Source organism: Psammomys obesus, unplaced genomic scaffold (genome assembly GCF_907164565.1).
Source record: "Psammomys obesus unplaced genomic scaffold, mPsaObe1.curated_primary_1811, whole genome shotgun sequence".
Lineage (NCBI taxonomy): Eukaryota > Metazoa > Chordata > Mammalia > Rodentia > Muridae > Psammomys > Psammomys obesus.
The window spans coordinates 4,875,758-4,899,948 of NW_026596109.1; the positions used below are offsets into that span (position 1 = coordinate 4,875,758).

At 42.2% G+C, this 24,191-nt stretch overlaps 1 protein-coding gene across 3 annotated transcripts in view; it reads left to right on the top strand.

The window, feature by feature from the left end:
• Window positions 1-24,191, top strand: part of Lepr (leptin receptor) — a 76,371-nt gene that overhangs the window by 29,817 nt on the left and 22,363 nt on the right. For all 3 annotated transcript variants that reach the window (XM_055628975.1, XM_055628976.1, XM_055628977.1), the window contains exons 6-14: window positions 6,494-6,699; window positions 8,010-8,152; window positions 9,713-9,857; window positions 13,858-14,148; window positions 14,307-14,424; window positions 16,796-16,995; window positions 18,979-19,127; window positions 20,509-20,668; window positions 20,784-20,866. In XM_055628975.1, the coding sequence (XP_055484950.1) occupies window positions 6,494-6,699; window positions 8,010-8,152; window positions 9,713-9,857; window positions 13,858-14,148; window positions 14,307-14,424; window positions 16,796-16,995; window positions 18,979-19,127; window positions 20,509-20,668; window positions 20,784-20,866 (1,495 nt within the window). The remainder of the gene's footprint in view (window positions 1-6,493; window positions 6,700-8,009; window positions 8,153-9,712; window positions 9,858-13,857; window positions 14,149-14,306; window positions 14,425-16,795; window positions 16,996-18,978; window positions 19,128-20,508; window positions 20,669-20,783; window positions 20,867-24,191) is intronic.

The following is a 24,191-nucleotide window of genomic DNA, read 5'->3' on the forward strand; positions in this document are numbered from 1 at the left end:
CAGACAGAAGAGCTGGAAGACTGAAGGCTGAGTGTGGTTGAGCTAGGAAGCCAGGGAACACAGGGGTCCAGGGTCTGGGTCAGGTGATGAAGAGCTACCTGCTTAAGTCAGCTGGGGAGTTTTGGACCCTCCTGGCTATTGAAAGTTGAGTCCCTTTTTTGCCCACTCATTTTTTATCAGCATGTTGTGGTTTCAAAGTCCACACACGTGAGCGTCAGTGGCTCGAATAGTTTCACTGCTCTTATTGATCCCTCCTAGCTTATCTGCTGTCATGTGCGTCCTCTGGATGCTGTCGTCGCTCATAAACCTGCTTCCCCTATAAACTCGGTGTGAAGAAATCCACGCTTTTGACTAGCTCTCCTTGCAATCACGCTAGTCCCGTCCTCCCTCTGTAACTTCAGCAATGGTTCCCCAGGAGTCTTGGCTTCTCTCTCTTGAGGTACTTAATCTCATCATTTTGCCTTCCCTTCTTTGACCCTCTGTTAATGAGACACCCGAGTCCTTTCCCCTAGCAGGCTGATTCACTGGACATATTCAGCCATAGGCCGTGCTTGTGACCAGTGTTTACAGACGTAATGTTAAGTCAGCCCTGTTTATCTCCCTGTCTACCAGGAAGTGCTTGACCCTAGATTAACCACATGGATGACTGGAAGGTTATGAAGGTTGCATAACCACAGACAAGCAGACAAGTTTTTTTCAAGTTACCGCAGTTTGGGGATTTGTTCTAAAAGCTCCGTTTCTCCTGAAGATAACACCCTCTCTCTTCTGCCTTTGCCCAGAAGCCATTTCTTGGCTTTAATTTATTTTTAGAGAGACTAGATGTTACATAATTCTCATGTCCTCATGTGAGTGGGCCAGACACATTTTAGTCAGCTGGTAAGCCAATGAGGATGGAGCTTTCTCTCATGTCTTTGGCCCCTACCTCCTGTTCCTCTGGTAACGTTAGAAAGAAAAAGCCCCTCCTTAGAAAAAGTAGAGGTGTCTGGGCTCTATGGAGGCCCATTAAGGCAAAGCTTCTTCTTCCTGTTCAAAGTACAGAATCCATTACCCCTACCCTTCTCCTCAGAGAACAGGAGGCCCACTATGGGTACTAAGACACCCCCCGGCAGTGGGGAAGAAGGGTGTGAGAGTGGGACTAGGAGGAGAGGAGGAAGGGGCTTCGATCAAGCTGTAAAGTGATTAAATAGATAAAAACAAAAAACAAACAAACAAAAAACCCCTTTAATCCCAGCATTTGGGAGGCAGAGGTGGGCAGACTGCTGAGTTGGAGGCGAGCCTGGTCTACAGAGTTTCAGGACAGCCAGGTCTATGCAAAGAAACCTTGTCTTGAAAAACAACAGAAGCTAAGTTCTATTTCTGGCCCTGGTAGGACCTGACCTTTTAAACAACCTCTGTTTAACAATCTAGCTGCCCTGTCAGTCATTGGGCTGGGAGTCCATTCTTCTCTCACCCCCATCTTGCCAGAAACCTGATTCACCTGGAGACTTGCTGAGGCAAGGGATGAACTAATTAACATCTTGGTGAGATAGTCTCTCCTACCCAGAAGCCTCTTCCCTACTCAGTGACTTATGGAGACACCACGTGGCCTGGTCAAATTTCTGATTTATTCAGAACATCATAATCTTTCTTTCGTTCATTCGTTCGTTTGTTCGTTCCTTCCTTCCTTTCTTTCTCTCCCTCTTTCTCTCTTTCTATTCTTTCTTTCTTTCTTTCTCTCTCTCTCTCTTTCTTTTTTTTTCCTACTTTGGATACTGGCCAAAGCCTAAGTGTGCTTTCTCTGGCATTCAAGGCTTTCCTGTTAGGTCTCAAACCCAGGACAAATGACTAACTGAGGTGCCCATTAACATATCAGAGTGGACCTGGCCACCAGCCAGTTCTCTCAGCATCTCTCTACCCCTCCCTGTTACAGGGTTTGGCTGGCATGCCCTGTCTACCATGCTAAACTTCTTCAGCCAAGGGGCTAGACTGCCCTTCCCCCAGCTACCCTTTCCTATATCATCCAGCCATTTTGATTATCTTGTTCTTTTTGATCTACCCTTTACCCTCTTGGCCAGTCTTTTGGTCCTCATTGGACTGCCTGAGTACAGTTTCCACTTCAAAGAGTATTGTAAAAAACACAACAAAGATGACTTAGAAACTAAAATAAATAATTTCCATCACAGACAATTAGGATACTGTAAAGTGAGGGAAATAACTTTTCTGACACTGGGCGGAAGTGGAGTAGACCTTTGACCCCTGAGAGGAGGAAACGGAGCTGCCTCTGAACTGTCCTAGCCGTATAGGGTGGGGCAAACTTCCAGAATGCAGCGCAGGGCTGGGAAACTTGTGCAGCGCCTGGAATTATGCCAATTTAAGGCGACAGAGAGAGGAGTACACAGAGCATGAGGGGGCTTAGACCCATGGATAAAGTTATTGAATACAGGACATGCTCAGAAATTTTCAGTGTGGTCATCTTGACACCTAGGCTGAATATCAGCATCCTCACGATGCCGGATAAGAAAAGCTTGTGGAAAAGAAGGATGCTTATTAAGGGCTAAATCTAGATAATGAATGGACTTTTCACCCTCCCTTCTTTCCTCCCTTTTGGAAGGGCCAGTGGGTTTTATTTTACAGGCGTACCGCTTACTACTGTTATTTCTGTTCCAGACTGGGAAATGCCACACAAACCACTCAGACACTGGTCTTGGCTAGATATGGATGGGTTATTAGAGGGCCTCTGCAAGCTGATCAATGAGGGCCACAGTAAGAACTCAGGGGCCTAGCTGTGACCTCTGCAAGGTCTCACAGCAGAGTTTTTATAGGAAAATAACCAAATGCAAAAGACATGGCAAGGACAATACAAAGCAATATTACTTTTTCGGTTAACTAGACGAAGTATTGTCAGCTAACCTTTAAGCTGATTGGTCCTAAGTGAGGGTCTTCCAGAGTGCAGCCCAAGTGCAAGCAGAGATAACAGAGTGCAACCAGAGTGAGGCCAAGTGTACACATAACCAAGTACGAGGTATGGCACTATTGAATCATACAAAGTATAAGGTCATCTAGACCCGTTGGCAGGGTCTGTTGGTATAGGTTAACTTGGATCCTTGGCGGAGTTTGTTACTGTCAGCTATGAATAACTACTTTTAGGAAGCAAGGTTAGAAGTTTAAAAATTTGACCTTAATTTTACCTTAGAAACAAAATGGAAGCTGAAATGGCTGCAACTATGTCTCACAGCAGATTTCAATATTCCAGACTTCAACAGTTTTATTACTCCAACTAATCTCTACTTGCCCAGTGAGAGCCAATTCAAGTTGGCTCTTGTGCCCTGGTATTGTTTCCAGTCCCTTTTACTACTGGTTTTTGAGCTCTCTTTTCCCGGCATTACTCTTGACCCACAGCAGAAGCAGCTGTGTGGATTTTTACTGCAGGATGGGAGCTATGAAACTCCATCTGGAAGTTTCTGTAGTTGGCATTGCTTCTAACCCTTCCAGACCACACAGCCAGTCAGCCAGTTACACATATGTACACAAGACTATACCTCTATATGCACCCATAGTGACTGAATTTGTGTTCCTTCCAATGTCCCATTCCCCACCCCCCGCCCCTGCCTCCAGACAGGGTTTCTCTGTCTCTGTTTCTAGCTGTCCTGAAACTCACTCTGTAGACCAGGCTGGCCCCTTCATCTGTCTCTGCCTTTCAAGTGCTGGAATTAAAATCATGTGTCACTAGGCCTGCCCCCCCTTTTTTCTAGGGTCCCATTCTAATCCAGTCTCTTTCTCTTTCTTTCTCCCTCCCTCTTTACCTCTCCCTTATCTCCTTCTTTCCTTCTTCCTTAGTACTTAGTATCAAGAAACTTAGTTCTCCCTCCTACAATAGGGAAATGTATCCATTATTTGCTAAGTTGTAGTATGCATAAAAGTTTGGGAATGTGCCACTGTGAGAAAACAAACATCTCAGAGGGCATAATTGTCCACACCCATTTCAAGTACTAAGGCTTAATGTTTCGTGGCCATAATATTGTGGTCCATGGCTAATTCATGTGGGTCTTTTCTCCCCTCTCTGCTGTTTTATCACTAGTGAGAAACACTGAGATTCTTTTCTTTCTGTCGATGCTTTTCTTCTTCTTCCTTTCCGTTTGTCCTTGTTGATTTCCCACTTATTTGGAGAGAGAATTTAGTATAGTAGTTTCCCTCCTCAGTAAAGCTTATCTAGGTTAGACCCTCCCATCCAGGCCTATCCAGTGGGACTCAGGTAGAGGTAGAACATTTGTATTTATTAAAGACACAGAACCTGTGACCTTAAACCTACTGAAATTTTCATATGAAGTCTAAGAATGTATATTCTTTGAATTATTTTATATTAGCAAGGTAAAGTTTTGTGGAGCCATTTTTTACAGCTCAAAGGTTGTGTACTGGGTTACACTGTCAACTTTCCTAAACCAGGACCTCAGGTGGCACTCTTTGGCAGCATTCCTATACTAATTTAGCCTAAGCCTGGCTTAGAGAATGCTAATGATTTTATAGAGAAATTTTATGGGAAGAAAAAAAACGTTGTATCAAAGGTCAGAGGACCGAATGTACCTTTTCTGAATCACGTGTGGCTATTAACAATGAATTTTAAATTCCAAATACTTGTCTCCAACTAGAAAATTTTGCTCAAGGTAAAGTTTGCAAAGAAGCCACATTTAAAAATCTATTTAACAAATGTTCTTCCATCATTATGTACTTTCAAGTAAAATGTGTTCGTATACATAAGAATGAAATAGATGGTAGCAACGTGTGTGTGTGTGTGTGTGTGTGTGTGTGTGTAGCTCAGATTACAACCTAGAGTGTCAGTCCTCACATCATACCTTGCTTTGAGGCAGGGTCTCTTATTTGTTGCTAAGAAATCAGGTTAGTTAGCCTGAGAGCTTCTGTGGATTCTCCTGTTTCAGTTTTTTAGTAAGAGAACCAGCTTTACAGATGCTTGCAATTGCATTCAGAAATTATGTGGGTTCTTTGAGTTCAGCATAAGGTCCTCACAACTGTAGCAAGCAGCTCACCCACCGAGCCATCTCCTCGGCCCCTGACCTCCTCCTCAGAGTTAAATAGATAGTTACATATTTAGGTCTACTGTCTCCTGTCAGAAATTCTGCTGCTCTTGGCAAACACTGTCCTTCTACGGGACAGATGGCTTGTTTTGCACACATTGGCAATGCTGCTTGCTGGCTTGCTGCAAGGTGAACTTCTATGGCGAGGATGTGGAGAACCAATCTCATTACATGGGTCAAGTGGTTTGACAGTGTTGTCCAGTTCTTAACCCTGAGTCATTTTGTGTACTTGTTACATTAATCATTAGAGAAGGGTTGGACTTTTCAGCAGTAATTATGAATTTGCCTATTTCTACCGTTTATTAGGTACATACACATTATATACTTTTAGTGACCTCATCCGCAATTTTTCTTTGTTATGAATTACCTTCTTTACCTTGGAAAATAATTATTGTGCTGAATTCAACTCTAATTGATATTAAATAGCCATTCACCTTTATTTTTATTTATCTTGAAATAGCATATCTTTTTCTAACCATGTCCTTTACTAAATTTGAGTTTTAGTGTTAAAATTGATTTTTTTATGAGAGGTTTATAATTGGGTCTTATTTTCTGCCCAGTTCGCTACCGACTTCTTTCTAAATGGGACATTTAGACTATTTGTATTTAATGCTGTTAACTCTATTCTTAAGCCTCTTGCCTCTTTTCTCATTTTTTTTCCCCTCAAAACAGGATTTCTTTGTGTATCCTTGGCTGTCCTGGGACTAGCTCTGTAGACCAGGCTGGCCTCAAACTCAGAGGTTCGCCTGCCTCTGCCTCCCAAGTACACCACCCCATAGTTACATTTTCCCACTGTTTTAGGTTATTTTCGTGATTTCATTTAATCAGCTTTTTGCCTGTTAGCTCTATCTGCATGACTTTTTACTTGAGTGGCTTCTGAATGATGACATGTCTCAGAGTCTAAGTGACTCTGTATCACTTCATCTATCACTTCAGTTGCACATTTCTAGCTCCCTCCCCAGCTTGGTACTTACCTTCCATAGTTTAGTGCGGTCTATGCCATGCCCTGTACATACATGGTTGCCGTGTTTGCCTTAATTAGCCTATAAATAATTATCCTCAACGTTAAACTTCCTTCCTCTGTGTGACACCAGATTTCAATCTCCTTTTATCTTCTTGCGTCCAAGATCTTCCTTTAGCATTTTTATAATGCATATCTGAAGATGATTCTTTAAGTTTAGGTATGTCTGAGAAGAAAGAGCTTTTATTTCACAATTGTTTTAAAGGATATTTTCACTGTGGGTGGTATCTCAGGGCTTTCTTGTCAGTTCCTGTCTGCACCCGTGACAATTGATCTGCTCTAATTCTCCTCTTTGTGTTTTCCGATATAGCCCATCTTTAAGCTGGATTTGATGTCCCAGTTTCAAAACCTGTCCAGTACTTCCACACCTATCCTCATATTTTGCTCTTATATTTAAATACAGGCCTGAAGTCGTAGATTATTTGTCTCTGGCCCCACTGAAAGACAGTTTTCAGACTGTCCAGTGTAACTGCAATGTCCAGGAGTGTAAATGCCATGTGCCGGTACCAAGAGCCAAACTCAACTACTCTATTCTGATGTATTTGGAAATCACATCTGCTGGTGTGAGTTTTCAGTCACCTCTAATGTCAGTGCAGCCCATGCTTGTTGGTAAGTACACTTCACAATGACAGTGGCCCTAAAACATCCATCACAGAAAGGGCTTTAATGGTTCTCTGTAGGCTAAAGATTTTTGCTGGCCGACATCGCTTTGATCAATAGTAAAAAGCATGGGAAATACAGTTCTAGGGTATAACTGGCGGCTTCTCCAGTGTGTTCACAGTAGTAAATGTCTCTAACATGAGCCCTGAAATGGTCTTTTGAAGCAGCTATGGCTTCTTTAAGTCCTTGGATGTAGTAAAGGGATGTCTATTATCTGATTCTCAATCTGTTTACACCTCAGATAATTTTCTGAAAATTATTAAAAGTGTGTGTTCTTCCAATAAATATATCTTAGAAGTCATGCAGGGACTATTGTCGGGGCTGGAAACACCGTGAACAGCACAGGGCCCCCACTTACACAGCAGGGCTTGTGGTAGTGAGTAGAGATAACAACAAACCAATAAACAGTCAAGCTATACACTGCATAGCCCAAGCACAAGGCAGTCTCCCATGGGTGGAGTGCCTCATTCTCTTATTGCTAAGATCCTCATGAGGGTGTGGGAGGCTGTGCTGAGAGGCAGAATATGTGCACACTTCGTGATTGGTGAGGAGATGCTGATGGGTGTTTGGGTCTAAGTGGCAGGCAAGTCTCCCCAACACTTTGTTTGTTTGTTAAGACAGGATTTCTCTGTGTAGCCTTAGCTGTCCTGGACTCACTTGGTAAACCAGGTTGGTCTCAAACTCACAGTGATCTGCCTGCCTCTGCCTCCCTTAGTGCTGGGATTAATGGTGTGCACCACCACGCCTGGCTGACAGGCAGGTCCTTCTAATGGTGCATTTATTGATGTTAATGTTCTGAGTCAAACGAGTGTGTCTGGGTTGTTATTTTGCATGAATCAATGTGCTGATTTTTGCCCAGCTCTGTGCTTTTTCTGAATAGTGTTTTGCTGTCGTCCTCATGACCAGCAAAAGCACTAGGGCCTAGCCAGACACCCAGTAAGTCTGAAAATTACTAGGCAAGGTAAAGTTAGGCAGACATTTTAGAAAAGGAAATCACGTTCATCAAAACCATCTCATTTACTGGCTTACAGTCTTTCCCACCTAAGGGAAAAGAAACAAAATTGCTGTGATGAGTGTGGTCCAAGAGGAAGGACCCATCATGCATCTTTGCTTTAGCTCTGTAATTAGCACAAGAATGAGGTAACTTTTTCAGTATTTGAAAGGCAAGCTGTGCTGGCAATTCATTTCAACTTCATTTTACTTGGATATGATTGCCCTGAAAATTGCCTGATTTAAAAGTCTTTTTTTCCCTCCTTAAGTGAAGCCTGATCCACCAGTAGGTTTACGTATGGAAATCACAGACGATGGTAATTTAAAGATTTCTTGGAACAGCCCAACAGTGGCACCGTTTCCACTTCAATATCAAGTGAAATATTCAGAGAATTCAACAATTAAAAGAGAGGTAAGTGTATTTTGGTTAAAAAAAAATTAGAAGTGATTAAAAATTCCTGAGTCTCTTAGAAATTACTCATGAAAGTTAAACATGCCTGTCCTTTTAACTTAAAATTATAACCGTTTTCATCAGCAGGAATGATATAAAAACCAACCTTTTCAGAGGCCTTCTGTGGTAGGCACCTGAAAGACTCTACCCAGAAGGTATTAAAGCAGATGCTGAGACTCATAGCCAAACTTTGGGCAGAATGCAGGAAATCTTATGGAAGAAGGGGGAGATAGAAAGACCTGGAGGGGACAGGAACTCCACAAGGAGAGCAACAGAACCAAAAAATCTGGGCCCAGGGGTCTTTTCTGAGACTGATACTCCAAACAAAGACCATGGATGGAGATAACCTAGAACCCCTGCACAGATCTAGCCGATGGCAGCTCAGTGTACAAGTGGGTTCCCTAGTAATGGGAACAAGGACCGATTCTGACATAAACTGATTGGCCTGCTCTTTGATCATCTCCCCTTGGGGGAGTGCAGCTGTACCAGGCCACTGAGGAGGATAGTGCAACCAGTCTTGATGAGACCTGATAGACTAGGTTCAGATGGAAGGGGAGAAGGACCTCCCCTATAAATGGACTGGAGGAGGGGCATGGGAGGAGATGCGGGAGTGAGGGTGGGATTGGGAAGGGACAAGGGAGGGGGCTACAGCTGGGATACAAAGTGAATAAGTTGTAATAAATAAAAATTCTAATTAATTAATTAATTTTAAAAAGGCCTGTTGAGAATTGTGTCACTTTTCTAAGGCCTTATTTTTACAGAGAGAAGTTTGGGAGCCCTTGGTGCTGGGAGTTATGGCTTTCCGAGATACTTTCTCATTAATAAGTTGGAGATCACAGGGCTATAAATGCGAAGGTCCTGAGAGTGTTCCATGCATACCTACACTTTTCATGAGATCTAACCTATGACCCATCTCTTCCCCTCACAGTCTTGAAGAAAGCAGGGAGTTCAATTGAAGCGCATTAGTAGAAAACTGAATTGCTGCATGGGCATCCTTAGCTAGAGCTTGTTTTCTGTAGGGTTTGGCATCAGATGTCTTCCCCTCTGGTTTATAAAGTGCATTGACGCATGCCCCGTAGCTCACGGTGGGGGTCAGGACTTTCGCATCACTGCTGTCCCTCTTCTGCGCGGCTTTCCTGAGGGACTTGTAACAATCCTCTCTACACCTCTGCACACTGTGTCAACCAGATATGTGACAGATGGCAAAAAAAACTACAAGATTCCTAGTAACTTTAGGATCATTTCTCAAAAATCCTAAAGACCTTACACAAATTAGTTTTCAGTTAATATTTATCAATTGTCACAGTTTTCAATTGATCTACAGGTGCTTTAAAATGCCATTGACAGATGCATGGCATTTGTTTTTCGTTTGGCCATTTATTTCTGTTCTAATTCTATCACCAGCCAGGTCACCTGTAAGATTATAACTCTTTGACATTTGCTGAGTTTTACTTGTTATTAGTTTTGGCAAACATCCCACATCAACTTGATGTTCTGATGTTTTAACATCTCATTTAACAGGCTGCTGAAATTGTCTCAGCGGCATCCCTGTTGGTAAACAACGTGCTTCCTGGATCTTCCTATGAGGTCCAGGTGAGGAGCAAGAGACTGGATGGCTCAGGAATCTGGAGTGACTGGAGTTCACCTCAGGTCTTTACCACACAAGGTAGGCCTTGCAAAACTAGCTGTGGAAATATTTTCCCAGACCTTCCTTGCCATTGGTGTATCGAGAGCATCTTCAAATTTTATTTCCCCCGATCAAGAGGGGAAAATAATATTAAAATTGTATTTAAAATACTTTTTTGAGACAAGGTCTCCAAAGGAATACAGCCAAGGCTGACCTTGGACTGACATTCTTCCTGCCCCAAGCCTCTTGAGTACTAGGATTAAAGACTTGTGTGCCTGTGCCCAGCTACATTTTACTTAAATCTCGAACAGGTTAATTTGTTAATGAAAACTATATCTGCTCCCAAAACACTCTTTTATTGATTGTTTTAATATGAAAGGAAGAAATATTCAAGCTGGGCATGATGACCCAGGTCTGTGCATTCTAGTATTCTGGAGCATGAAGCAAGAGGAGGATGAGTCTGAGGCCTCTCTTGGCCATCTAGTGAAACACTTCAAAAAGACACAGTTAATTTGAAATCTCTACCTTAAGGAACCCAGAGTAAACCATTTATGCTGTTAATTCTTCAGTTTACACTTAGTATTCAAGTGCACTCATTTGACATATACATAAGATATTAAATGCTTACTTTTAGAGGTGCCTGTGTGTATGTGAGAGTGTGTGCTTGCACACACACGTGCGTGCTTGCAGAGGCCAGGTTGACTTTGTCTGTCATTCTTTACCTTATTTTTAAAGATAGGGTCTCGTCCTGGTCCTGGAGCTTGCTGACTGAGCTGCACTAGAGGTCTGGGCCAACCCCTAGGATCCTCCTGTCTCTGCTTTCCAGTGCCAAGATCACAGGCTCCGATTACAGTGCTCTGCGTTTTATGCTCCTCAACTCAGGTTTCTCAGGCTTGTGCAGCCAGCACTTTACCTACTGGGCCATCTGCCAGCCTGCTTTTGGAGTTTCCAGAGTAAAGTCTTCCTTCATACTTTCAGAGTTGTTTGTTTTTGAGACGGGGTTTCTCTGTGTAGCCCTGGCTGTCCTGGGCTCACTCTGCAGACCAGGCTGGCCTCGAACTCACACAGCTCCACCTGCCTCTGCCTCTCTGAGTGCTAGGGATTAAAGGTGTGCACCACCATGCCTGGCTTGGTTGTTTTTTGTTTTGTTTTGTTTTAATTGCTCTGCATATTTTTTTATTAACTATAATTAATACAAAAAGATTGGACAAAAGAGCTCACAGGCTATACAATTTCACGAGATGCCTTAGAGGGGAGAGAAAAAAAAATCATCTTTATCAGCAACATTCTAGGGTCTTTGTGCGTGCATCCCTGGAGAGGGTCGACCTCTGATTTCTGGTGGAGGGAATTTATTTATGAAGGGAGGCATATATAGCAACGTTCCTTGAGCAGGGACAGGCCAGTTGGTGGACCCAAGAGTGGTCTTAAACCAAGTGGAGGAGCCCCAGTTCTCAGAGGCGGGCTGCAGGTGGGAATGGACTGCCCTGTCCTGGTGAGTCCTCCGGCTCCAGCAATGCTGGCAGTAGCAACGGCAGCAGCTGCTGCTAGGGTGGCTGCTTTTTTTTCCTTACACAATCATTACCTGGTGGGATGGACTCCAGCTCCTTGCACAGGGCCAGGTAATCCAGCCAGGGTATTAGGAAAACCAGTTCTCTTCCTGGCCACAGGACCTTTTTTAGTGCCACCAAATGCCACTGGAGCAATGCTTTAGAGGGTGGATACCGTGTTTTTCCCATATAGTGACAAAATTTTTTGACAAAATTTACAGACCCCCCAATTTTTTTTTAACCCTCTTTCTTCCCATACTCTAGCTACTTTGCATTCTTTGGTTTGCTCTCTGGATTCACCAGAACTACAGAGGATCAAATTTGTCCTCATGTCAAAAGCCTGGAGGATGTCAGTGACAGTCCAGCCTTTTTGCAGGATGACTACTCTCACCCCGTAGTCAGTATACTGCAATGTCTTGCTACTGTTCCTTGCAGACTTGTTTGCTGTTCCACAGTACCTGGTGTCAACAGTAAAAAATGGACTTTATCCCTACAAAAGGTTTTCCTGCCAATAATGCAAGCCTGGTAGAAGCTTTTCATGTGGTGGGTGGGTCTTGGTCTTTTCTTGGAATCGGCTACTTTGACATTCGTAACTGCTTTAACAACCTGTTGGCATCAGCTCAGAATGCCCGGCTTAGCTGTGCCTGGAAATCCACCCCAGCACGTGTTACTGCAGAGAATGCTGTGGATGCAACGGACACTCTTGGGTGCTCAGTAAAACTGTCCTACATTTGACCTAGACTCCCACCCCTGGCCCATGCAAGTCAGCAGTCTTTTTCAGGTGTGAGAGGTCTCCAGGGCTTTTGATCTGGCTGCAGTGACTCATAGACCTACGTGTCTGGCATCCAGCCACGTCTCCTCTCTGCCTACTTTCAAAGCTATTTTTAACACCAGAGAAACTGCGGTTTATTCCCAAGTTTCTTGGAGAGGTGAGATGCAGTGTTTCTCAGAGCCCCAAGAATCTTGTGTGGTTTCTAACTCTGCCACAGCTCAGTTGTGAATTCAGGAAGACACTCAGCTGTCCTTTGGTTCTGCTTGTTCAGTCTCCCCTGTGGTTACACAAAAATAGCAATGTCAAATACTGAGCATAGTTCATCCATTTCATTCACCAGCCTCCGTTATCCTTATTGATGATTTTGTATTTAAGAAGTGCTAATTAGTTGGAAAGCCATCTGTGTCTTGGAAGCATTGGTTCTGAAGTCTAGCAGTTTGTACAAGGATCATCACTGTGATTTCTTTGGAGAGGTTCTTAACCTTTCTGTGCCTCAGTTTCCTTGTCTGTAAGATCAGGGTCTGTAAGATCTGATTAGTGTGAAATAACACAACGAAGTGCTTGTTACAGCACCTGAATTCTTAACGTTCAGACACTGTTTTAGCTTATGATATCACAGACTAGGTATTAAAACTTAAAGAGATGGGAAGATTGACGCCAATTGCTTGGCAAAAAGTGAGATTGTGAGAGGGACCTGAGCGAGTGTTGACCAGTTTGCTCAAGAATGTTAGTATGCATCATGAGAGAAAGCAAGCATAACCCTGAGGCTTGAGCCAGTGCGGCAATGGAGCTGTGGAGCATGAGTGGAGATTCCCATCTCAGGCTCATGGGACAGGCACGGGCCAGCAGTGAGGTCCACTCACTCGAAGGCTGGGGTCACGCTCAGTCATGCCCATCATCTAGTCTCCCCGCTTTTGCCCATAAAATGGCGCTCAGTGCTATCCCGTGTCTGTTTACCATGGACTGAGTTAGCGCGGGTGTCCGCTGTGGACAGTAGGTATAAAACCATTGCCGTACTTTCAATTTCAACATCGTATCACAGAGCAAACCTTCTACCCATTTCTTCACGTGGTTATCAGAAACTTTCATAACCACGAAGAAAACGATAGCAAAACCCCCTTTTCTTCAGGATTTTGGATCCCAGTGACCTGTGCTAAGGACACACGCTGTTTCGCTGACTCTCTTGAAACTTCAAAGTTACAATTATTCCGCATGCACCCACGTGCCACGGGTGCCCATGGTTGAGGTCACAGGACAACTTGTGGGAGTCAGTTCTCTCAGCCCATCATGTCGGTCTGAGGGACTGAACTCAGGTCATCATCAGTCCTGGTGACAAGCACCTTTATCTGTTGAGCCATCTCACCCCTTTTTGTTTAACATTCATGCACATTCAGTTTTAACGGCCCAGTGGAAAATACGTTATGGCACAAGCCACGTGATACTTCATTTAGTTAATTTTGCCTGTGACTTGGAAAATGACCATGGATAAAACATAGTTGTGATGAATGCGCTCATGCTAAAGAAGCTTGGCATGCTGTCCCCCTGAGAACAGGAGTTCCCGAGGCTCTCCAGGGCATCAGCCAGATCCTCAGTGCACTTACTTGGTTTTGGCAGAGTTGCTGGGAATGTGGGAACCTCTTTCCTGCGGTACAGGAACCTCTTTCCTCCCATGACGCTTTCTGTTTCCACCTGGACACCCACTTCTCTCTCCTCGTTACAGACGTCATGTACTTCCCACCCAAAATTCTGACAAGCGTTGGGTCGAATGCTTCCTTTCACTGCATCTACAGAAAGGACAGCCAGATTATCTCCTCAAAGCAGATAGTCTGGTGGATGAATCTGGCTGAGAAAATCCCTGAGAAACAGTACAGCATTGTGAGTGACCACATTAGCAGAGTGACGTTTTCCAACTTGAAAGCCACCAGACCTCGCGGGAAGTTCACGTATGACGCAGTATACTGCTGCAATGAGCAAGAGTGCCATCACCGCTATGCCGAATTATACGTGATTGGTAAGAATCCCAAGGCCTTGACCAACCTGTTCCATGAGGTCGCTTGTTGTCATGGATGCTGTTAGAGTCCTATTAAAGATGTAAGGAAAATGTTTGGTTTTTTTTCATGATTTTTGGTGTTTTTGCTTTATATTAATATTTTAATGTGTTTTAAATAGATGTCAATATCAATCTATCATGTGAAACTGATGGGTACTTAACTAAAATGACTTGCAGATGGTCAGCCAGCACAATCCAATCACTTGTGGGAAGCACTGTGGAGTTGAGGTATCACAGGTATGTGTGATGTTTGCGTCTTTGTTTCCTCCCCCCCCCCCCCCCCGCCCCAGGCATGGCACAATTACATTTTCTGTTAAGATATTACGATAGACTCCCTAAGCAGAAGTTTGAATACAATTTGATAGAAAAATTGTGAGCAATTATGTAACTTGTAATCTTTGAAAACATGCACACCCAAGGCTAGAAAAAAAAACACAAAAACGTGGTTTGTTTTAAATTCATATTATCATGTCTGCCAACCAATTACCCTGGAATTGCCTTTTGACTCTTGGATGACATGCAAAGGAGGCAAGGGAGTTATTTCGTACGCAGTATATTTTGACTCAGAGAATGGGGTAAAGTCAGCTGTGCACTATTTTAAAAAAAAATCAACGTCATTCAGCTAAAGATCAGTATTTTAGAAAAAAGAGACAGAGGAACAAGATGCTACAAGGTGTGACTGGTTTTTTGTTTTTTTTTTAGAATGAAGCGAATTAAGTTAGAAAGCTGTGTGTACTTATTTTTACCTCTCTTTGTTTGAAAACAACTTGAGACATCTCCATGTGGTAGTCCCCTTGTCTGGACATGGGTGTCCTACGCGGTGTCTCGCTGGTGGGCAAGAGGCATACCCATCCTACACGACAATTGTCCATTGTGCTTACTGCTCCTATACTCTGTGCACTGGTGTTTAAATTTGTATTGGAGAATTTCAGTTTGTTCAAGGCACCCATTTATTCTTAAAGTCTAAGAATTTTAACCTGGACGATATATCCCTTGTCTCAGATCCCATGATCTGAGCTCTGTGCCTCATGTTCGGAGGCAACTCCTCTGCAGTATTGGAAGAAAACTGACAATTTCTGTATTTTCTTAAGTGGGGGCAAAAATGTTGCCTTTATCCTATGTGCTCTGAAGAGTTTCAAATCAACTGGAAGTCTCTGATAGGCAATTTTAATTATATATGTCTTTCCATGTGTTTTCACATGCAAACATATATCTGCACAAAACCCCACAGCTCATTTACCATCCGAATAGCCACAGGGTCACCATGTAACCAACTACAAAGATGAGATGGGTTTTGACCCTCCCGAGTGTTAATTTCCTTGCCTGTAAAATGGAAGGAATGGTAGGATTTACATGGTTTCTAGGGGAAATTGGTGACATTTCGTTTCATTGTAATAATTAAGGAATGGGACTCCTTCTAGGAGACCTTCCATTGGATTAGTCAATAAATGGCTACTGCTGTCATGGCGGCAATGATGCTGATCTTTCCAAGTTAGACTTTCGCCGTGGTATCTTTGCACTGCTGTTCTGCTACCCTCTGACACACATTCCTTAGTCATTTCATTGCTCAATCATCGTTAGTTATCTGAACACATGCACACACATGCACACACACACGCACATACTTTGGTAATATCGAGGAGAAAATATTACAAAGGTGGTAAATAAGAAAAGATTTTAGTGTTTTTCTCTCCCCCCCACTTCTCATTCTCATCCCTGTAGAGAGTAGTCAAAGTTTTAGTCACTTAAATACCATTTTCAGAGTAAATAGTGACAGAAGGTGAAGAAATGCATTGTGTGCTATTAGAAAGTAGATGGATAAAGACTCCTAATGTGTAAAGAATGTTTTCGTTTCTGAGAAAACAAAGTAATATGTTTTACTGCCATTCATGTATGGGTCAGGACTTGGTGTTATTTTCATTACATCAGTTTGGACTAGAAAGGATTAGGGCACTGGCCGTCAAGCCAAATTTTCCCATCAGTTACATTCCTGATTTCTGTTGGAATTTAATCCACTGTTTAAAACAAGAAGAGTCTGCTTTCTTTTCCGCCTCAGGACTCCCCACCCCTAGTCCTACTTTCCATCGATCCTTATTTCAACAATTGCGTCATTGACACAGGCCACTGGCACTAGGGGTTCTCAACCTGTGGGTCTCGACCCCTTCGACAAATTTCTGTTTCCCGAAATATTTATGTTATGGTTCGAAGTCGAAGTTATGAAGTAGCGACAACAATAACTGTGTAGCTGGGCCTCCCCACAACGTGAGGAGCTGTACGAACCTTCCTAGCAGCGTTAGGAAGGTTGAGAACCGCTGGCCTAGCACATCCACCCCGGCAGTCCTGCTGCTCCATCCCTAACTTTACTCTTGCCCGCTCTTCTCGCTTCCTTCACCCCTCATTGCCCGCCCGCGCAGTGCTTTTTAGACAGAGTCTGTGGAAAGACTTTAAGATCCAGATAGAGCGGGGAGCACGAGAGTGCCTTCCTACATCGCTATCTAGATGGTAGAAGTGATCTCTTTTGAACAACACATCAGCACTCTAAAACGTCTTTGCCCTCTTATCAATACTGCGTATTAACTGGCTATTTTTTTTTTAAATATCTTTTAAGGAGCAGCCTGTATTGTTCGGATAGTCCATCTCTTCAGCCTACGTCCGAACCCAAAAACTGCACCTTGCAGAGGGATGGCTTTTATGAATGTGTTTTCCAGCCAATCTTTCTATTGTCTGGCTATACAATGTGGATCAGGATCAATCATTCCCTAGGTTCACTTGAGTCTCCGCCCACGTGTGTCCTTCCTGACTCTGTAGGTAGGTTGGACCGCGTCGTATGTTTTCCTTAGATTTGGATGTCGTTTTCACACTAGATTTCGAAGGAAAAACAAACAAACAAACCATTGTTTCTGTTTACAGAGGAGTTTGAGAAAATGGTTGGCCTTAGACGCTTTCTAGTTTTGAGTTTTTAATTACCATTTAGAGTTTATTTTTATATTATTTGTAGTAGGTTTGTTTATAAATATATAATAGAGTCATAGCAATCGGACACTTCCATAAAGCACTCATGAGTTTGCGTGTGAGTACAATTTTATGTGGCTTTTATAAAGTATAAAATATCCCTCCAGTGTAGTTCTGAAAGCATTTGCTATTTTATCTGAAAGTTTTGTTTGTATAATCTGAAGGCTTTATAAACTGAGTAGTCATATTACAAAGCTTTATTTGCTAGGCTGGGTAAGAGAGACATTTGAAATATTTAAAAGAAGTGAAGAAAATTAACAAAAAATGAGGGCTAGAATGCCATTCACAAATTTTCAAAAAGTATATTGAGATCAGAGGATTCAAAGAACCTTTGAGACATTTGATGTGTTCTCCCAATGTCACTGCAGAATGTTTGAGAAATGGCCCACTGCTGACCATTTTGTTGCTGTCCATTATTTTGTTAGAAAATTGTGCCAAAACACTATGTTTTTCATATATTTTCAATGAATCAGTACACATTTGAAGTAGGATCCATATTTTGTTAAATATAAGATGAACTTATTTTAACTATTAGATCTGTTTTTTGATAGAGATGCCCAATCAATTGATTATCATTTTCTTTACACAATTCCCCTGTGTTTTTTTTTTTAATTGCAATTGGTACATTTGTGTTACTCAGTTTTCCAGCATTATAAACAGTCACACACAAAATGGAGTCAACAACATGCTATCTACATAACATTGGGTGTCTAAATCAAAGAGCTCAAATCAGGCTTTGTCTTGCCTTAGGGACATAGCAACGTGGGGTGTAAATTTCAAGCATTCTGTATCACCCCTCAACTGCGCATTGCTCTTCATGCTCCACCCTCCAAATATGCCTCACTGTGATCAGTGTGTATGCTGCTGCTTGGCAGTCATGGAATCTATCCACCGAAGCACAAGCAAAGCATTAGCTCTTCCGCTGTCCCAAACACTGACACTTCCTTTCTTGAAAAGAAATGGCCTCTTCCAGAGATAAACACTTTATCTTTCTATTGGCTTGGCGATGAACTCGTTCATGAGCTGTGAGGAGTTTAATGATCGTGAGAAACTCCGCACTAGTGGCAAATTGAGGTATTTCGTCCTGGTTGTTCTAAACTATTAGCATTGATGTCTTACGTGATTAAAATGCACTGCCCAAACAAGAGAGCACACTCTTTACACGGTAGTTGTTTTTAGAAGTGAGACTTGGAAGAAGAGCCTGATGGCGAGCACTCAGGTGTGAGCCAGCTCTTCTTTGTTCCCTATGACTCAACAGTGTCCTGACCTGCAGAGCTTACGGAATCCACAAGTTGAGGAGTGTCTACAGAGGCCTTTCCCGACTCCCCCTATGCAATGTCTGTACATGGCTCTAAAGTTATGGGTTGTGTCCCTGGCAGCCACTACAGTTGTGTACTTCATACACCATTCAAGGTCCATCTCTCTTTGGAGAGTTGTGTCAGAGGTACCCATCAAAGTAATCAAATAAGAGGAGCATCCTGGCCATCATCCTTGAGACCTCAGGCTCTACCTGATGCTGGCTCATGGTAGCTGCTGAGGGGGAACTGATGGGATCTGAGCGAGGAGGGTGTGCCCCCAGGAGAAAACTTTCTTGCCTGCTAGTGTGAAAGTGTAGTACTTAACCATTTTAGCATGTTGCTAAGGCAGCTGAACCCATGGCGCCATTCAATGAAGCGCTCACCACAGTGGGCACAAGACGTTAAAAACAATGTTGCTTTGTAAATATGATGTAGAAAGATGGTTACTGTTATATAATATTATTTCTTTTAACTTTTCTAGTAAAACCGTTACCTCCATCTAGTGTGAAAGCAGAAATTACTGTAAACATTGGATTACTGAAAATATCTTGGGAAAAGCCAGTCTTTCCAGAGAATAACCTTCAGTTCCAGATTCGATATGGCTTAAACGGAAAAGAAATACAATGGAAGGTACTTTTTACTTTAAACTGTTTTCTTCTCCTTTAATATCCATCTCCTCTCTCTCTCTCTCTCTCTGTGTGTGTGTGTGTGTGTTTTTAAATTGGAGTATCTCTGTATAGCCCAGGCTAGCTTCAAAATCACTCGGTAGCCAAAGCTGGCTTTGAACTTGTAAACCCCTGCTATTTAAGTGTTTTCTGAACATATACTAATAATACTTAATACTGGGTTTCATTATGGTATCTTTTTATCATATATGCCCCCTCTTACCTACTCTTATCTACGCTACCATTGATTCCCTCCCTCTTCCTAGCCAGTTGCCCATCTACATCTTTGGTAAGGATGTTTTTCACAGGAGCATGGGCAGCTCATCAGTGGCTATACCACTAAAGAAAATGTCTCACCTTCCCCCAGAAGCAGTAAAGTCCTCAGGGAGAAGTGGGGGCCTTGTGGAGCCCCTCTTTCCTCCATGGCCAACCTCGTGCATGCGTCATGCAGATGATCACAGCTGCTGAGAGTTAAACATGCAACAGCCTCTCATAGTGTTTCAGACTTTGACTGCATCCCATTTTTATTGAAATATACATACAAAGAGTATACTCTCCTGTACTGTGTAGTTACTTTCATTACTTAGAGTGCCATAGTTTAATCCTTGTAAGGATTAAATTAAATTAAAAAGTCTTAATCCCAACATTTCCCAAAGGCTTCTTGACAGGACATTTTTCTCAATGAAGTGTTCTGTGAAAAAGAGATTACGAGGTTAAATCGACTCATTGTACCTTTCTAGGGTAGAGATACAGTTTATGACATTAAAGGTTTGCAGAAGGCCTTCACTGATGTTTCATCCCTCCCCCCATACTCATTTTTCCAGGGACCCACATTTCTTCTAAGGTCTTCTTATATCTTTCAGTGTATGTCTGCATGGGACAGATTAAAAATAAAAATCATAGTGTTGAGTGTGCACATGGGAAATTTTATGTCAGTTTGGTAGCAGCAGCTTGCTAAGACTGGAAATACAAGAAACCCTGAATACATCATTGACCTCAGCTGTGGAGTCTGTGAGTCTTATCCGTTCCATTCTCTAGAGAGGCCCTATCTGACCACCATGTTAGAATTCTGTCTTTGTGGTAGAGAGACCATCAGAGGACAAGGATTAGCAGTAGGGTAAGAGTGTGTTTGGGACTGACTTTGCAAGGACATCTAATTGACAAGGGAAGGAACAGATGTGGGAGGCAGCGCTCCTTTGGCTGGCCAAACTTCACTGAAGTGTTGCTGACGTGGGAAAACAGAACATCACTCCGTCTTAAGCGTGGAACAGTGTGAGGTTTTTAAAAGAAGTGCACTTCAGGACCCATGGGAGGCGCATGCGTTGACAGTGTGACTTCCTTTGCAGATACACGAGGTATTCGATGTAAAATCCAAGTCAGCCAGCCTGCCGGTGCTGGACCTCTGTGCGGTCTATGTGGCACAGGTGCGCTGCAGGCGGTCGGATGGACTGGGGTACTGGAGCAACTGGAGCAGGCCAGCCTACACGCGCGTCATGGATGTGAAAGGTCTGTGAACGTTTGTTAATGTTTCTTGGAAGTACAGAAGTGGGTGCTGCGAATGTGGCTGAAAACATTCATTCCAAGGACATGTATCCAACTTGGGCTCCTTGTCATTCCGCAGCTCCCCTGAGAGGACCTGAAGTTTGGAGACTAATGGATGGCGATGTTACTAAAAAGGAGAGAAATGTCACCTTGCTTTGGAAGGTATTTCTAATTCCTGCCTTTTACTTTAGTCTGAAGTTGTGTTTGTCTGTTCTTTGTTCATAACCCTGTAATTGTTTATCTCACAGATGACCCCAGATCTTCTGTTTTAATGCGTTGGGAGGTATAGTTGCTCAGAGCTGAGTATCTGGAGTATTGGCATCACCAGGTGCCTTTATTGTTTCCTCAGTTCAATTACAATCATGTCATTGCAATTCTGGCAAAGTCTCGAACCCTTTGGGCTTCACATTTGTCATTTGTATCAGGATAAGATTACGAAATGATAATTAGTATTGCTTTAAGCATACTATTTATTGGATCCAGTAAACATGGCTTTTCTCCTCACACTTCAAGCACACGAAATGTAAAAGAGTATTTGACCTATGGATGGCAGAGGATGAGTGTTTTCCATAATGATGGATAGTCAAGCGGAAATGCCAAAGCTTCCATTCTCCTAAAGAGTTACTTCTATCCCAAGTAAATAATTTCATAAGCAGATTTCAAGCTTAAGACTGATTTAGTAATAAACTACATGAGCTAGGCAATGTTGTATTTATTATATAAATGTCAAATCAATTTCAGTTCCCATGAGGAAGGAAATTAATGCATGTTTAAAAACAGTTACCTGATCTATATCAAAATTGGTGTAAGAGCTTATATACACTTAGTATGTGATTCCAGTTACTATGTAATTTTGTTTACATGGTAATGCAATTTTGAAACTGTTGTTCATTTTGACCTTTTTACTTGAAAGTAACATTAAGAATTGACACTGATATTTGTTCAATATTGAATGTTCCTGCAGAGAGTTACTGCAGTGGTTTGGCTCAGATATTAGAATCTCTTTCTTTCCTGATAGCTGTGACAACTCTCCTGTGGCCCAGGCTACAGTAAATCTCTTCTCCTTCCTCATACTCCATCATGACCTTGAATGAGCAATGGCTCTTCTTTCCAGATAGTTCCCATGCTTCCCATGTTTCCTCAGTGATGTTGCCTGGTGGAACGTTCTGTATTTGCAAGAACAGTTTGTAAGTGCATCGTCCAAATGTGTCTGCCACCTGTGGCTTTATGGCTTGAGTTGTGTCCAATGTGATGCAAAATATGAATTTTCACTTTTTACTTAATTTAGTTAACTTAAATTTAAACAGTCACAGGTGGCTGGTGACTGTCATATTGGATAGTAGAACAATATACGTTCCTGACGGTTGCTCTGAAGGCAGAGATAGCATCTTTACTAACCTGATGTCTCTCAGAGTACTAGAATGCCTTTCTTTGAATGAATTCACTTTCTGTTTTGTGTTGCTTTGCTTTCTTAAGCCAGTAGAATTTCAGTGTTAGTCAGTGTTGTATCATCAATAAAGTATCTGTGATACATAGCTTATAAAGAATCTGTGAAAAAATGATTTAGAATTCTTTCTAATGGCAGACTCACATTGCCTCACATTTATTTATGTCAATGAGCACGGGCTATGAAGATTTAGTTATTCATTTGGTCATAATCTAATATGGACCGAGCATTTTTTTTTTTTTTTTACCAGAAATACTTTTGAAAGCTTTGGATTTGGGAATACTTGTACATCCTTTATCAGTAAAACATTTTATTTCCTTCCTTCCTTCCTTCCTTCTTTCCTTCCTTCCTTCCTTCCTTCCTTCCTTCCTTCCTTCCTTCCTTCCTTTTGTTTTGTTTTTTGAGATAGGGTTTCTCTGCGTATCCTTGGCTGTTCTGTGCTTGCTTTGTAGACCAGAACAGCCTTGAATTCACAGAGATCCACCTGCCTCTGCCTCCCTGAGTGCTGGGATCACAGGTATGTGCCACTGCTCCTGGCTCAGCAAAACATTTCTAATCATACATCTGAAATTCAAAGTGCTCCCAGATCTGAAGTTTCTTGGGCTTCATGTTAGCAGTTTGGGATTTCAGCATGATTGGACACCAGATTTAGAGACGCTCAGTCTGAACTGTTTTATTACATTGTTCATAGTTTTCCTACTCCAGTCTTCAGAGCCTCTTTGAAATGAGCCATGTCTCTGACATATCCCCATCATGGGAGGTGTTATTTAAAAAAACAACAACTGTTTTTACATTCATTTATTTGTTGTTTCTTTATTGTGTGCTGTGTGGACACCTGAGAACCCTGACACATGTGTGGTGTCAGAGGACAATTTACAAAAGTTGGTTCTCTCTCTACCATGTGGGTTCTGGAAATCAAACTCAAGTCATCAGGTTTGGTGGCAAAAGCTATGCAGTCTCACCAACCATATTGTCAGTTTTTCAGTGTTACTAAGTTGAGCTTTATTAAAATAAATTCTGACATGGGAAAGACTTCAAGAGAATAAAAAGTTCATTGCAGCAAGGATGCTTCAGTGTCAAAAAAAAAAAGGCAAAAAACAAAAACAAATAGCCCAACAAAAATAGGGACCAATACATGAATAGAAATGTAACCAAAGCAGACCCACAGGTGACAAATAAACACACAAAAAGATTCTCAACATTGTTTGTCATTGTTGAGGATTTATAAAGTAAAACAGCAACAAGGCATGATTTCACATCTATTAAAATGACTAATTATGCCAGTCATGGTGGCACACGCATATAATCCCAGCCCTGGGGGAGGCAGAGGCAGCCAGATCTCTATGAGTTAGAGGCTAGCCTGGTGTACAAAGCAAAGCAAGTGTATGACAGCTAAGGTTACACAGAGAAACCCTGTATCAGAAAGAAAGAAAAAAGAAAGAAAGAAAGAAAGAAAGGAAGGAAGGAAGGAAGGAAGGAAGGAAGGAAGGAAGGAGGAAAGGCTAATTATGTTTAAATATATTTTAAATTGCTGGTTGAGAATACAGAACAGCAAGAAACTTGGTTTGCTGTTAGTGGAAATGCAAAATTGTGCAGCCACTTTGCAAGTTAAACATAGCCTTGATGGAGTGTCTTGCTCATAGATGCTTCCCTGGGTGACATGAAAACTTGTACATGAGTTATTCACTGTATTCATAATTATTAATCTACTCTTTTGTGAAATGCTGAAATGGCAGGCACAGTACACTACACATTTGCCCAAACCTAAAACTTTGTAAGACAAAGATTAAACCTTAAAGTACACAGACTTAAAAAAAAAAAAAGCATAGAGTGGAAGATTCGAGCATGAAACACAGATTATGACTAAGATGTCTCTGTCACAAGTATATGAAATGACCTCACTGAGGGCGGCAAGGGAAAAGGCTTCATTAATTTTGGAAAGGAGTGTGAAATGTGAAAGCTGGAAGACACTACAGAGATACTTTGGAGCTGTACATTTCTCCCAGGAATGTAGGCTAACAGTTGTGAATAACATTAGTC